The 16,244-nt window shown below is 35.5% G+C and overlaps 3 protein-coding genes across 3 annotated transcripts in view; 1 reads left to right on the top strand and 2 right to left on the bottom strand.

Annotated features, from left to right (window-relative positions):
• Positions 1-4,408, bottom strand: part of LOC114248981 (multiple C2 and transmembrane domain-containing protein) — a 55,033-nt gene extending 50,625 nt beyond the window's left edge. The window contains exon 1 of the mRNA XM_028182432.2: positions 4,113-4,408. Coding sequence (XP_028038233.2) covers positions 4,113-4,117 — 5 coding nt within the window. The 5' untranslated portion in view covers positions 4,118-4,408. The remainder of the gene's footprint in view (positions 1-4,112) is intronic.
• Positions 999-9,186, top strand: Membrin (golgi SNAP receptor complex member 2). Its single transcript, XM_028182437.2, has 4 exons — positions 999-1,373; positions 1,702-1,807; positions 1,942-2,122; positions 8,173-9,186. The coding sequence occupies exons 1-4, from the start codon at positions 1,240-1,242 to the stop codon at positions 8,379-8,381; spliced, it is 630 nt and encodes a 209-aa protein (XP_028038238.2). The 5' UTR covers positions 999-1,239; the 3' UTR covers positions 8,382-9,186.
• Positions 9,187-10,979: 1,793 nt separating this feature from the next.
• LOC114248958 (EF-hand domain-containing protein 1) overlaps positions 10,980-16,244 on the bottom strand; it is a 43,540-nt gene continuing 38,275 nt past the window's right edge. The window contains exons 12-15 of the mRNA XM_028182405.2: positions 15,612-15,820; positions 13,969-14,170; positions 12,071-12,220; positions 10,980-11,456 (exon numbers count right to left, since the gene is read on the bottom strand). Coding sequence (XP_028038206.2) covers positions 11,199-11,456; positions 12,071-12,220; positions 13,969-14,170; positions 15,612-15,820 — 819 coding nt within the window. The 3' untranslated portion in view covers positions 10,980-11,198. The remainder of the gene's footprint in view (positions 11,457-12,070; positions 12,221-13,968; positions 14,171-15,611; positions 15,821-16,244) is intronic.

Here is a 16,244-nt window from a genome sequence, read left to right as displayed (position 1 = left end):
TTCATTTAATTTAATATATTCTATAAATTCTGATCTATTTTATTTAGTCTTTAAATCGCAATCGCATCGCATCTTTTTATTGAAAACCACATCATAATTATTATCATTTTTGTTTCTCAGATCTACTCGGTTTTTATAAAAATTACCTATAAGCAGAGTATGTTCTATTTACTTGTCTAATTATAGAAGATTACTATTTTGATTATATAGATTCAGTGTTTCTTTTTCAAGGTTTAAATGTAAGGTAAGGTTTAAATATAAGCCCTTATTAATCACTAGCATCTATAAGCTGCACAAGCTGGGAAAATCAAACCAAATCGCTTGATGTGGCTTCTTGGGTTTTTAATACGTTATGTTAACGTTATGTAACGACAATGTTACTTTACCTTACCTAATTAATTTCATATTATTCCGTTCTGATTTTGAATTTGTTTTAATGTCCAAAGATCATTCACTTCGCATACAAAAGTCATGACTTCGACTTATGTTATAAAATATTTGGCACTATGGGCTACATTTTCAGTGTCTAAATAATGGACGAACAATACGAAGAATTGTATAATGAAATTTGTGATGTGTGACATGCAGTGCTGCCAACTATACCAACTTTTCGGTAGATCTACCAACTTTTAGTGTCGTAATCAAAAATCTACCAACTTTTGAAGTTTTCAAAAAGTTCAAATCAAACCTCCATGAAAATAATATTGAAACAATTTTTTTTTTTCATATTCTTTTCAATTATCACTATTTTCTATTAATATTTTGAATATTAGTGACCTGTAATTCTGTTTTATCATTGGATTTCTAATAAAAATAGTTCAAATATGTCTTATCCAATCGAAAAGTAAATTAAGGATGCCAGATTCTTATTGGAGGGTCTCTAAAAGACTTGAAAAGTATGGGTGGTAGATCTACCAACTTTTCATAGTAGGGTTTGTTGGAAACTTCCAACTTGTAGAAACCTATCTCCCACCTTGACGAATTTCAAGTTGGCAACGCTGGTGACATGTGTGTGACACATCATGTGTCAGACGTGTCAGTGTCGTCACGATTTGATCACGTCAAATGCTGCCCTTCGAAAAGGTTCACAATCTACCTAACTTAAACAGTATAAATATTTATTATCGTTGATACGATAATATAAAACTTTAAGAAAACATTTTACGTGATTATGATTCATTTAATATAAATGACCACTGAAATTATTTGAAATCCTATTTAAAAAAATACATTACCAATATGGAAACATTATACCATCAGACAAATCAATTGCTACAAGAAACTACAGATCTTTTTAATAAATTAGAGAGAGATCCAGCCAATCACCAACAAATAGAAAATGCAATTCAATCAAAGATAAACACAGTCAATGCGTAAGTAACATTAATTTGCTTGTATTTTATTCTTATCTGAAATGTACTGTAAACTGCTAATAGTAAAACTTATGATCATTAAATTTTCTGTTTCATATTTAATAATTTACAAGCTAACTGGCTTGGGAACCACTTAACGTAATGGCATTTCTGCTTAACTGTAAAATTTATAAGATAATTTAAATCGTACATTAAAAATATACATATTTACATCAATTTGTACATATTTTATAATGATATTATTATTTTACTATTAGACAAACTAGATTTAAATGTTAATAAAATACATAAGATCAAACCAAACTTAAATTTTATTTGTATTCTCCAGGAACTGTGAAAAACTAGATATTTATGTTTTTAAAACACCAATAAATCAAAGGTCTATGGCTAAAATGAGAGTGGACCAGCTGAAGTATGATAACAAACACATACAGGTAAAAAAAGTACTGTGTGTATATTAGCCAATGTGTATGTATGTAGCTTGGGCTGACAATGTGATTGTTCACAGACTTCTGACAATTGACAGAGACAGATTTTTGCTAAAACAAGAAAACATATCACTCCACAGGCTTCTCTTATAAATGCCCAAAACAAAAGACAAAAACGGGAACAAGAATTAGCTGAAAGGGAACAACTTTTGAACCGGCGTTTTGGACATGATCACACAGAAATAAATGTAGACTACTTAGCTCAAGAGCAAGTGTCTTTGCAGAATTCACATAGACATGTCGATGATATGTTGCATACAGGTACGATCAATTGGAATTTGTAATTTTGACTTATCACAACTAATTGTAGTTGGAGTTCCATAAGAACTATATTTTCACTTGTAGTTTATTCTGTTTTAAAGTAAAATAATGTAAATTTTATTTAAAATAGTAATTTTAGTTTTGATTTCATAATTTTAATTTATTTCGATTCGCAATGTTTTTATATATCTGGGTAAGCAGCTTATGGCCATGGCTCATCGCTATCAAATTTAAACAGATACATATAGCTGGCAGAACAATGACCATGTCAACTAGAAATCAGTGAAACACTTTCAAGTGCAATAGAAAATTGTTATTCTAAATTTGTAAATTTCTAAGGCAAATTTATGTTGCACCAAATTTATGTTGTTTTAGAAGTCGTCGTGGCCTAGAGGATAAGACGTCCGGTGCATTCGTATGTAGCGATGCACCGGTGTTCGAATCCCGCAGGCGGGTACCAATTTTTCTAATGAAATACGTACTCAACAAATTTTAATGTTCACGATTGACTTCCACGGTGAAGGAATAACATCGTGTAATAAAAATCAAACCCGCCAAATTATAATTTGCGTAATCACTGATGGTAGGACCTCTTGGGAGTCCGTACGGGTAGGTACCACCACCCCGCCTATTTCCGCCGTGAATCAGTAATGCGTTTCGGTTCGAAGGGTGCGGCAGCCGTTTTAACTATACTGAGACCTTAGAACTTATATCTCGAGGTGGGTGGCGCATTTACGTTGTAGATGTCTATGGACTCCAGTAACCACTTAACATCAGGTGGGCTGTGAGCTCGTCCACCCATCTAAGCAATAAAAATAAAAAAAAGCCAACTAAACATCTTTATGTCTTTGTCGGTACTGATTTCAATAAATCTTGTGTGTATGATCTAGAACTGATAGATAATGTAGGGTCAACCTGGTAATGCTTTTGTTAATTTAAGTACATATATATTAATAAATAATTTTGTACCTATTCTATATAACCATAACTTTCACAATGCTGATTATGACAATTAATTAATATTCTTTGCGCATGTGTGTAGTTGTTTGAAAATATCAACTATAGAGATGGGGTAATTGCTATGCTCAGGGAATGCACTGGGGGCTCTAAAGTGTGAACAAGACCATCAGAGTTTTATAAATTGACAGAATCGGTATCCCATAGATGATATATCTTTATCGCATTTATAAATGAAAATAAATAACAGTTTAAAAAAAACTAACAAAATACGCTGTTATAGAAAATCCAACTAAAAAATAGGAAATAAATTTTAATAAATTTGAATTAAAAATAGTGTAAGAAAAAATATTTTATTGTAAAAAAGCGTGGGGTGCTTTTCAGGATATTACGAAAATAACCCTCTACTCATATTTGTTCATAAAATATTTATAACTACTGATACCATGCACCCCACGCTTTTTTTACAATAAAAACATTTTTTCCTACACTATTTTTAATTCAAATTTTTTAATAATTGTTTTCTATTTTTAGTTGGATTTGATTTTTAGTTTTTTTTAAAGGTTTAGATGAAGAGCTTTATGAAGCCTGAATTTTTAAATTTAAAAACAAACATATTAGAGCTGGGTCTGTACTTAAATATTTTGAAATCGTGAGCTGATATACCAGAAAACAAGATTTGTTCAAAAATAAAGATAAAAATCTTCTTTTTTCTCAAGTTAAATTAATGAACCTGATTAGTAACCCCTCCAACGCTATAATAACAAGCGCGACTTAGACTATGACCCTGATGACGTCATGTATTTTGCAAGTTGAACACGGAGTGTCGCTGCGTTCACTTGTATAGTGTGAAAACATTTTATGCAATCTTAATAAAATATTCAGATTAAATGCACAACGTATAGAAAATTACAAAGTGAATATTAATAAAACTAATTAATTATATTCGCGTTCGGAATACTCAAGAATAAAATTCGTTTGAAATTATCTGTTTACAAATACAGTGTAAATTATATTCTAGGTAGGTACTTACCACATTTTGGTTTTGGGTCAGTTGACGTTAGTGTAGAAAGATGTATATTTCCGTCACTTCAATTATAAAACAAGACTAACCCGTCCGACCTAGTGAACACGCATGATCACTTCAAGGCAACAAATAAACAAGATAATTAATAACCGGTAAATGTACTACCAAGTAACCTAGATTAGATACACTGAAGTCTACGCCATGAGTTGTCTAATTCACTTGAACTCCGAGCAGGGATAATTATTACTGTTAATTAAACCGCGTTAATGCGACTGGTCCCATTGTTTCTGATGCCGATACTCATTTAAACATAACAAACAAATATATTTATAAAATAACGTAGTCACAAAAGATACATTTTTTTCGGTTACAAATTATTGTGTTGATTATTTTGGCCTTGACTTCTTCCTGCGCATGGGAAGTCGACGATAATAATAATTTAAATCATTTCCACTGGATGAATATTCATTAATTTAGAAAAATAAAATAAATTAAGTTGAGTTAATACCTAGATAATAAAAAAAAACACGGTGGGCCATGGAAAACGAAGGCATTTTGTAGTCCCGGCTATTACTGAAACGATGATGACAAAAAGACTCGGTTCTAAAATAATAATAAAAAACGGGATTCGGGGTTTGGTCCTTTGTTTAGTATGCAATGGATCACTACTCGGAATTTATGGTCAAAGTATAATGGTGTTCGATAAAATCGTTTACTACCTTATTTAAATATTGATTGCACTATTTATTTTTTATTTTACAAACTTATAATGTGAACCAGTAGGCGATAGTGAAACGGTGTCAATTGTACAGTTATAAAGGTACAAACTGAGGCACACGACTGCTTCATAGAAATGAGCAGCAGAGAGGCACCTACCAGTCCGGACTTACTACATATAATATTAAATTATAATTAAATAATTCTCGCCAAAAAATATACGTACACCGCGGACATATTTTACAACACCGCAAGGTTGAAGCGGTGCAAAAACGACTTATTTATATCTGTTCATTGAATTCCGAGTTTTTATCTTTATTGAATAACTTACTTTGAACTTCTATGTGTATAGAATAGATCCGGAAAAGTGACGTCTACCTAGTTATAAAAGAATTTGAACCAGAAAACCAAGTTGCATGCTTTTTTATTTATTTTTATTGATTGCTTAGTTGGGTGGACGAGCTCACCGCCCACCTGGTGTTAAGTGGTTACAGGAGCCCATGGACATCTACAACGTAAATGCGCCATGAGATATAAGTTCTAAGGTCTCAAGTATAGTTACAACGGCTGCCCCACCCTTCAAACCGAAACGCATTACTGCTTCACAGCAGAAATAGGGAGGGTGGTGGTACCTACCCGCGCGGACTCACCAGTAATTACGCAAATTAAATTATAATTTTGCGGGTTTGATTTTTATTACACGATGTTATTCCTTCACCATGGAAGTCAATCGTGAACATTTGTTTATGTAAATTGTTTATGTCTCTTACAATACCTAATTGGTTTTTCATCACTACGCCTATGAACTCTTTATATCATAAAATGTGGTTTAAGTCAGCTATTAATTATGATCTAGTTTAGAAATTGAATATTGTTTATGTTAGGGCAAGATATCGTTCGATAATAAAGATAATCGTTCATTGCTTTGCGAACGAGTAGGTGAGCTCACGGGGCTCAAACCTGGCGAAATTGCTAACACTGACCTTAGCAAGAGCAGTGCTTCGCAGAATGTACCACCGGATTGGAAACGCGACCCACTGAGAAGACCCGGCGAGAAACTCAGTGGGGTGTGTCTGTGGGTTAGTTTACTCGCCGAGTCCTTCGTCGCAGGCGACGGGTTTGACGAGAACGAATACATGAGTCGACTATTATCAAAGCCGGCAATCTGACTTTTGGACAATGAACGAATTATTGACTTTGTATTCCATTGGCAGTCACAAAACTCTTCGGAACGACATCTTAGATAAATAACAGGTTAACTATTAACCTTTATTTAATGCAGGTTTTGAACCGTATTCTTTGAAGGAGACGATTATATTCAAATCAATCTGTATTGACATATCAATAAAATTTTTTTGTCCAAATGCACAGATTGCCACCTTTGATAACAGACAACTCATATATAAATGAATTGCTGTTCGTTAGTCTAGCTAAAACTCGAGAACGGCTGGACCCATTTGGCTAATTTTGGTCTTGAATTATTTGTGGAAATCCAGAGAAGGTTTAAAAGGTAGATAAAGGTAATATGAAAATGCCCGGAATTAAATAAAAATAACAATTTTGTTTTCCCTTTGATGTGTCCCCTGTCGGACGGATTCCTTTTGTTTGTTTTAAGTTTATTTTATACAAAAGTTTAGGTCTTTTATTTATCGATTGAGGCACTACGAAGTCTGCCGGGTCAGCTAGTTACTATTATTTTTGTTCTGCACGCTATGTAACATGTTTTGTAGCTTCCTTCACTTTGATTGCTGTTTCAGGAAATGTAAAACTGCTAAAGGAACAAGTACACGCTTAGAAATACGGTTTTATAATGAGTTACCGGAGTTGCATAAGCCCGTTATAAGAAGATTGTCAAAAAGTGTTATTCATTGATATAACTTAATACAACTGGCTTATAAAGCTCGGACAGCTCATTATAAATAAGTCTATAACTCATGATTTTGTTTGTTTTACGTTTATAGAAATAATATTCTTCCCTTCGACTACGGGGTTACATTAGACCCTGAATAATAAAAACGATATTTTTGCTTTCGGGTAAAATTGTTTTATGTTTCCATGAGTGGGAACATAAAACAATACAAGGGACCAATTATACATCCCACACTAAGCTTGGACTAATACTAAGTGTTGCGTTTGAATCTATCGGCAAGAGAACACGGAGAAAACATGTTAATTTTAAAATGCTTATAAAAACTCGGTACCTACCCTTAAAGTAAAGTAAAGTAAAAGTTAAATTACCTTACGATTAGTAGTTTCGAGGTGTCCCAAACATAATTTATGTAATTAATACACTGCACCATCGCACTTCCTTTATGAGAACTTAATTAAATCAACTCGTGATTATACACTTATTTTAGTTTTATAAGACTAGTGGAAGTCATTTAAAAAAATTATTACGTTAATTTACGTGACTATTAGCGGGTAGATAGCTGTTGAGATATCAGACAAGAGATAAATTCGCCTCAAATAATTCGTTATCATTTTTGCTGTGAAGCAATCACGCGTTCTGGTTTGAAGGCTTTCAATACGATCGAACCTTCAATGTTATATTTCAAAGTGGACGCTCATGTTTCTGGAGTACATTCAATTTGGCAACCCCAATTAAGGGATGTCGCTCGTTTCTTTTTAACACGACCAAATGTGTATTTGTCTATAATAACGTTATATTTTTTTTAATTACAATTGAAAATATTGTTGCTAATGAAACCATCCGATGATCTGTAAAAAGACACCATGTTTTTCTTGTTCGTGTGCATCGGTCGCTCTAACTTTTAAATCTGTTGAATATTTCTCTTTTAATATACCTCAATATGCATTTCTTCGTCAATACGTAAGTAAGCAGTCTCAGTAAAATGGTAACTTTCCGATGCTCCAATATGACTATTTTGAACACGAGACACTATTCACGCACTACTACCACACTAATTTAACAAATTTTTTTTAAGAATTACTCGTGTCCCGGAGGCCTTTCCAGTTTCACCATGACAAGTGGCGAGCAAAAGCTCAGCCAGGTGGGGTGGACTTTGCTAACAGCTGCCCGAGCGCCTCTGAAGGAGACCTAACAACTCAAGGGCAGCTGCTTCGCGAATGAATCTACTACCGGATCGGAATCGCGACCCGCTGAGAAGTTCCGGCGAGAAACTCAGCGGGCTGATGCATGGGCTAGGTTGCACGTCGAACTCTTTGTCGAGTTCGACGAGTACGGTTACCGGGGTCCCTAAGCCTGCTCCTAGTATTAGAGCTAAAGGCACCTAATGCAAAGGTTATTGGATCTGATGGATCCGTAAGATGCTATAAAAGTTCGCCAATTCAGGAAACATGAAATTAAATCGCATATTTTTGTTCGCAGGTACGAATATTTTAAACACGCTAAAATATAACAGAGACACGATCAAGAGTGCCCATAGGAGGATCATCGATTTGGCCAATACCCTGGGCTTGTCTAATGCGACTATCTCACTGATAGAACGCAGAGTTTCCCAGGACAAATATATTTTGTTTGGCGGAATGATATTCACTTTGGGTGTTATCGTTCTTGTTGTTATATACTTGACGTAGCATTTTTGGCGTACTTTGAAATACTAGTGCTGTGTATTTAATGTTTATATGTAGTTTAAGAAAAAAACCGACACCTCCGAGGGTTGAAGAGACTATAGCCGCCAACAACGGTATTAAAACTGGTATTGCCAATGTCTACGAGCGATGATGATCACTCGTCATCCGGTGTTCATCGATATAAAAATGATAATGTATCAAAAGTTCGCTTTCGAGTTTAGGGTGTGCTTCGAGAAGTAAATGTTATGTAATACGTTAAATATGCTTTTTTGTTATCAAATATCTTTTTTTTATTTTTATAATGATATGTTATCATTCGAAATAATTGTGGAAATCGTTCGCGATAAGGTCGAGTACAAAAAAATAGTGGCTGTATCAGAAACGAACCACAGATTATTCGCATGACTTACAAGTGCATGCTTTAGCGATGATAATAATAATAGAATTGATTGAAACGGTATCACATGTTGTTTAGTATTTTTATACAACTAATTATTATTGTACTTTAATTTATTGTTAAACCTAAGTGGAAAGTTTTGTTAGTGAAATAAAAATATAGCAACATTCCCCTGCTAATGTAAGTTATGAAGTTTTTCCGGACACTCGAGGAATTCCATATTCATCAGTGGACATCTTGCGACATTGGTGCAATTGCCGCAACTTAAAACAATGTACGGAAGGTGAATACAATAAAGCAATCGTAATAAAACTTCTATAAACATTTATTTTATTGGATATTGTTATGTTTGTTGTAAAAATTAAGGAATGTAATTCGTTAAGTATTATTTTATTAAAACTTTATACAAAAGCACCTTTTTTATTTATTTTTTATTGCATAGAGATGGGTAGAAGAGCTCAGAGTCCACCTGGTGTTAAGTGGTTACCCGAGCCTATAGACATTTACAACGTAAATGCCGTCGAGACATGTGTAATTAACAGTTGCCCCACCCTTCAAACCGAAACGCATTACTGCTTCACGGCAGAAATAGGGTGGGCGGTGGTACTTACCCGCGCGGAATCACAAGAGGTCCTACCACCAGTAAAAATCAGCCATTTTATTATTGACCTAAAGCCCCTAAATATACTTGAAGATATGAATCGATCAGTGACATGATTACAAATTTAGTACCATGGTAATGCGGCATAGTATAATGATGATAATTAATAATTTTCAATAATAAAATACACAGATATCTAGATATTTTGTTTTTTTATTTTTTTTTATTGTTTAGATGGTTGGACGAGCTCACAGCCCACCTGGTGTTAAGTGGTTACTGGAGCCCATATACATCTACAACGTAAATGCGCCACCCACCTTGAGATATAAATTGTAAGGTTTCACTATAGTTACAACGGCTGCCCCACCCTTCAAACCGAAACGCATTACTGCTTCATGGCAGAAATAGGCAGGGCGGTGGTACCTACCCGCGCGGACTCACAACAGGTCCTACCACCAGTAATTACGCAAATTATGATTTTGCGGGTTTCACTTTTATTGCACGATGTTATTCCTTCACCGTGGAAGTTAATCGTGAACATTTTGTTGAGTACGTATTTCATTAGAAAAATTGGTACCCGCCTGCGGGATTCGAACACCGGTGCATCGCTTCAACACGAATCCTCCGGACGTCTATCTTTTAGACCACGACGACTTTGTATCAATCATAATAACAATGTACCTATCATTATTTATTCTGCACTACCTTTGTTTGACTGGTAGAGAATGCCTTAAGCATTATGTCCGCCAATGTAGATCAATACATGAAGTGTAAGTCAATAAATAGTAAGTCAAGTAAACAAAAGTAACAATAAAATTGTTTAATTAAGATACAATTTCTAAATGATTATTTTCGTATACAATAGCCTTTTTTTGATTAATCATGCCCGCCTTCGCGTTCCCTCCATTCTAAATTAAACTTTAGCGGTTTACAAAAAGTTGACAGCTAAATGTATGTATTTTATTTTTTTATTTTGAAGTGATTTTATGACCTGGTAACTAAGACCTTTAAGTCATGTTTTATTTTAATTTATATTCTTATTTTTATGAAAAATTATTATTATGTAGTGAAATGCAATGAAGATGATTAATTTGAGACATTAATTAACTGGGATGAAATTAAATGAAATGAAATGGGATGAAATAATATAATCTCAGTAAAATGGTGGTCATTTACTAAGATTTTTTCAATGGACTTTTTGGAAGATCCCGAGAAGTTACGTCCAGCGGCTTTGTTTCATTTTCCCACATTTGTGCACTTTCACAGATATTAAACGATTAATAAACCACCGTTATTACACATTTAAACCTGAAGAAACACTAAATAAACAAAATAAAACAAAATCACACAACTTCACCCCTCGCGTTCCCGCCAAAAAGTCCGTATGTATTTTATTCGGAGTATTTTTCTACTTACCTGTAGTCTAATAATACTTGAACATTTTTCTATCTACCTGTAGATAGAAAAGTAGTGATACTGTGTTTCATGGGTATTCAGTCGCTCCGACGATTAATGAATAGACGCGGCAAAAAAATGTAATATTTGTATTCTGATAAAACAGTCGCAGTACCAATAATGATGTGAAAAAAAAAACAAGTTCTCATTGATTTTTTTTTAATTAGCCAAAATTCACACGCACATTTATTTTGTAGAATAATACTATATAATTAACTTTAAACGGGTTTGCATGTAGGTACGTACATAAAAAAAAGAGTAGTAAACCATTTTTTCATGGAACATATTTTATAATGTACAGAAAGCCGCGTAGTTTGAGCATAAACGCGACCTTCGAATTATATAAACACTCATCGAAAACCAAGATCTATTGTCTCTTATCCGGGTCACAGCATGGTAGCCCGGGTTTCACGTGAGCACATTCAAAGGCCACATCCTCCGGCTTCATTGGGGCGCAAGGTCCCGTTTCTTCGGGCGGCGGGTTCGTACACGCCTGCACCGGCGGCGCGGGCTCCCTCGGGAGGGCGGCGACGCGACCGGCCGCGGGCGATATCTGTGGCACGTCTTGACGTAACCTCTTAACACGTTCATACGCGTCGCTTGGAAGCTTCATAAAATCTGGCGTCTTTGGAAAAGAAAAAAAAAACAATATCAACTATATAGCTATGTATGTATGATTCGACTATTTTATTCTACATTTCTTTTTATTGGCCTTGTAGGCAGACGACCATATGATGGTGAGTGGTTACCGTCGCCCAAGGACTTCAGTAATGCCAGGGGCAGAGCCAAAACGCTGCCTACCGTTAAGTACTCTCCACAAGTCTCGTTTGAAGAAGGGAATGCCTTAATGCTCAGGAAACACCGTGGAAGGGAGCTCATTCCATAGCCGGATGGTACGTGGCAAAAAAGATCTCTGGAAACGCACTGTGGATGACCGCAGTGGCTCCAGGTAGTATGGATGAACTCTACTCCGATGACGAGCGGTGCGATGGTAAAAACGAGATGACGGCATCATTTCAAACAATTACTCAGAACACACCCATGAAATGAAATTTCTTGCACTACATGAAATTACCAACTAATAGGTACCAGCAATTTTACCACAGTTAAAATTATTCCTGTGCTAATCGCTTTGTCCTTTAAGCCGTATCCAAAATCAGAACACACTGAATACGGTTTACGAACTTACCTACTTTCCTTTTGAGTATAATAGAATAGAATAGTTAACTAACGTCTAACCTCTTTGCAATCCACTCTATAAGTGCCCAAATAACCAGGAACCTGTCTGTTAAACTTTTCATCAGGGGGAGCGCCTGCAGTTTGAGCACTTGGAACTATATCATAAGGACATTCGTCACGGGCACGACGTTCCGCTCTTTCAGCCGCATCCTGTGAACAGATAATACTATACTGAGACCATAGAACTCATATCTCAAGGTGGGTGGCGGCATTTACGTTGTAGATGTCTGCGGGCTCAGGTAACCACTTAACAATTCTGTAACATTAAATCGCAATTTCATACTTTAACCCCTAATACCTACGTACGTCAAACTTCATGAGGATGTAACTAGAGTGGGTAAAAATATCACAAAAAAAATCACAATATATCAACTTTTTTTTTTTTTTTAATACCTATGCTGATAGCCTTGAGAGGCTATTTCAGCTTTGCCCTAACGTTTGTAGGTGAGCTCGCGGGGCTCAACCGGAGAGTTGCTAACACTGACCCTAGCAAGAGTAGTGCTTCGCAGAATCTACCACCGGATCAGAAACGCGACCCACTGAGAAGATATATCAGCACAGTCATTTGCTATATTTATACCTACCTAAGTTCTATACTCCGGTGAATAATTGAATTAAGTTAATAATAAATAAACTAGATGGCGTTACTAGTTTAATAAACTATATTCGCTATAGGTGGCGACCTCGCATAGCCTTAATCGTGTTTTTACATATCTACCCTTTTATTAAATAGAGAGATAATATATATTTTTTCTAACGAATGATTAAGCTTTTATAAAGCATGTTAAATTATGATTTTTTTTTTACATTATTTTATTCAGTTTCCGTGAGTCGTAAACATAATTAAAACTAGTTTCACGGCTTACTCATTATTTATTACGGCTGATTATTTTTTATTCTAACGCTTATCATTTTCATTGTAATAAATATCAGTGTCGCAGGATTCCACTGATGCATGACCACGAGCACTCTGTCAAGAGTGTACAACTAGGAAGAAGAAGAAGTTAATGCCGACAAATTTCTTGGTCGCGTACCGTAACCGTAAAAGTATTATGGTATTAATTAAATTTATTATAAATTACATTGAAAACTCTTTATCGGAACAAATAGTAGGTACAGGGGCGAACTTAATTAATGCTACAGAATATTGCCAGTGTTAATAAACTCTTTCAGGTTGAGCCTCGTAAGCCGACTTACCAACCATAGCGTAGCTGGAATAGCCCATTACGCTACTAGTGAAAAGATTTAAAAAAAATAACAGTGCATTTTTTACTATCTAAACTTAGTGCACACTTGTATAGTATGGCAAACAAAATTGCACACAAATAAATACTAACAACTATTACTACTACTTACTATATTTTGTGATCTACCATGACTACTCGAAAAATCTAAGGTAATATTGCAACTACCCACATAATTATTTGTATCTATACTAATATATATATATATAATATTATAAAGAAGAAAGCTTTGTTTGTTTGTTTGTATTGAATAGGCTCTCAAACTACTGAACCGATTTGAAAAATTCTTTCACTGTTTGGAAGCTACACTATTCCCGAGTGACATAGGCTATTTGAAAAAAATTAGGGATCCCTACTAAAATCCCAATAATGTAACCCAAGGTGTAAAAAAATTACCTAAAATATTCTTGACATCACGTGCCCTGCGAAAACTATTGATGATAAAACAATATAATGTAATAGGACTTTGTAGAACACATTATTATTTGCAAAAAGTATCGCGACAGCATATGTCTAACTATTATAATTATGCCGCAGTAAGTGTTCTTTTATTTAAAAAAATAAAACAACGTCAAATATCGTTGAAATATTTGTTAGAGACCCACCCGAGCGGAGCCGGAGCGGGCCGCTTGTTCATTATAAATATCTACTAACCGGGTCCTTAAATCTGTCGCAGAAGTCAGCTTGTTCGTTGAAATGCGGCTGTTGTCCTGGCGGATACGTCACGTGCTTTGCTTGTGCCCGGTGCTCGTCCGGAGCCGGCCCGCTGAAGCACACCACCTTCTGGTGCTCGGTTGTGGCTTCCCCGGACTTGAGGATGCCCTTCAGAGGCGCGATCTCTTCACACGTTGGCTTACTTGAATCAGACGTTTAATAAAGTAAATATATGAAGGAAGATACACCGTGAGCTTCTACGTAACTGTAGAGAGTACAATAAGAGACCAAATAAATATCTATAAGGATACTACAACCAAGTCAATAAATCAAACCAATATTATAACAAAAAAATCCGATAAAGAAAAGTGATAGAAGATTGCCAGACTTAAACATATTGAAAACCTTTAAAATATTTTAAGTTGACAGTGTTTTTATATATATAATCTATGGTTACCATGACGAAGGGTCACTTGGTCTTTTCAGTGCAGCCACGACGCGTGCTATTAAAAATAGAAATTCATCACTAATCTCAGCTTAGAGGCCCGTGAGCTCACCTGCTCTTTCGGTTACGTTGGAATAGCCCTCTAAAAGAACCAACTTAGGTAGGAAAAAAATAGAAATAAAAATATCGCTAATAGTGTACCAACTGTGAAGCAGTCGTAAAATCGCAATACATTAAGTCCGCTCGTATAAAATTCCTACCAGCACTCATAGGCACCAAGATCAATGCTGTCACGCCCTTTGAGATAAGTTCAGCTTGGCGGTTGCGTTGTATAATTTAGAATAAACATTATACAATACATAATCTCTACATCATACAGGCTCACTGTACATTTTATCTTTTTTAACGAATGTATACTCTATAGTTCTAGTGTATGCATTTCTTTTTTGAAGTGGAACTTCTTTGGGTGCGTTGAGAATTAAATTTAACTCGCGACAGTTTCGTTACGGCTAGAAAGAAAAGATACAATTTAGGAAGAGCTAGACTGAGAAAATAGACGGAGCGTCTCGCGAACCACTCGACCGTGGAGAGAGGGAAAGGACAAAACGAGCTAGGTAATTTTTCTTATACACAGAATTCCCTATTACAAATTTGATTTAAGGATGAAAAATGAAGAAAACCACAATACTACACACCGCTAAAGAAGTTTCACTTCTTTCACGTGCACCAAATTGCAAGCGCACCTTTTTATTTATTTACTAGCTGACCCGGCAGACTTCGTAGTGCCTTAATCGATAAATAAAAAACATAAACTTGTGTATAAAATAAACTTAAAACAAACAAAAGGAATCCGTCCGACGGGGGACACATCAAAGGAAAAACAAAATTGTTTGTTTTTATATAATTCCGAGCATTTTCATATTTTTTTTTTTTTTTTTTTATAACAACTAAGAGGCAAACGAGCAAGACGGGTCACCTGATGGTAAGTGATTCACCGCCGCCCACGGTCACCAGCGTTTGCGCCAGTGCGTTGCCTATAATAATTTTTTCACCTTTTAAACCTTCTCTCGACTACCACAAATAATTAAAGACCAAAATTAGCTAAACCGGTCCAGCCGATCTCGAGTTTTAACGAGACTAACGAACAGCAATTAATTTTTATATATATAGATAGAAGATAGATTTTTGTATCGCATACCTCTGTCGTGTAATGCGTAAGGAATCGTCATAGGGGATGCGATCGGTTGTGGTGGGCGGCGTCGGCGGTCGCGGCGGTGTCGCGCTGCCCTCCACGACATTGAGCGCCGACAGACACTGCTCCATCGGATTCGGCTCCGCGACAGCCGCTTGTCCAATTTTGGTGAGTTGAGCTCGAGTTTCAGCAGCCTGCTCTTCACGTATCGCCGCCTTTATATAAAATATACAATATACAAATTTAATATAAATGTCGGAATAGTTTAATTTAATCTGTGTATTTACTATGTCATTGTCAGGGGGTTGTCAAAAAAAGTGTCAGAAGTAAGACGCTCCGTTGTTAAGACGAGAAATAAAATTAATTGTGAAACACTTGAGGAAGTATTGCTTCATTCTACTACGCCATCCCGCATATATATAGTTTTAGATACGTCCGATTAAAGACCTCTGGTCCTAAGCTGCAATTTGTTTTAAATATCTTAAGACTGGAATGTTGAATTTAGAGTATATCAGAGCAAGTGTGAAAGTAGCCCCGATAGTTCACAAATTAAAGACCGGACGGTTAGCGTGGTATGGACATGTGATGCATAAAGAGAAGATGCTTGTGACTAGGAGATGTATGGAAATGGTAGTGCAA

This window comes from Bombyx mandarina, chromosome 15 (genome assembly GCF_030267445.1).
Source record: "Bombyx mandarina strain Sakado chromosome 15, ASM3026744v2".
NCBI classification, from domain to species: Eukaryota; Metazoa; Arthropoda; class Insecta; order Lepidoptera; family Bombycidae; genus Bombyx; species Bombyx mandarina.
Note: the sequence above shows the minus strand (reverse complement) of the source record. Positions and strands in the feature narration are given on the sequence as shown.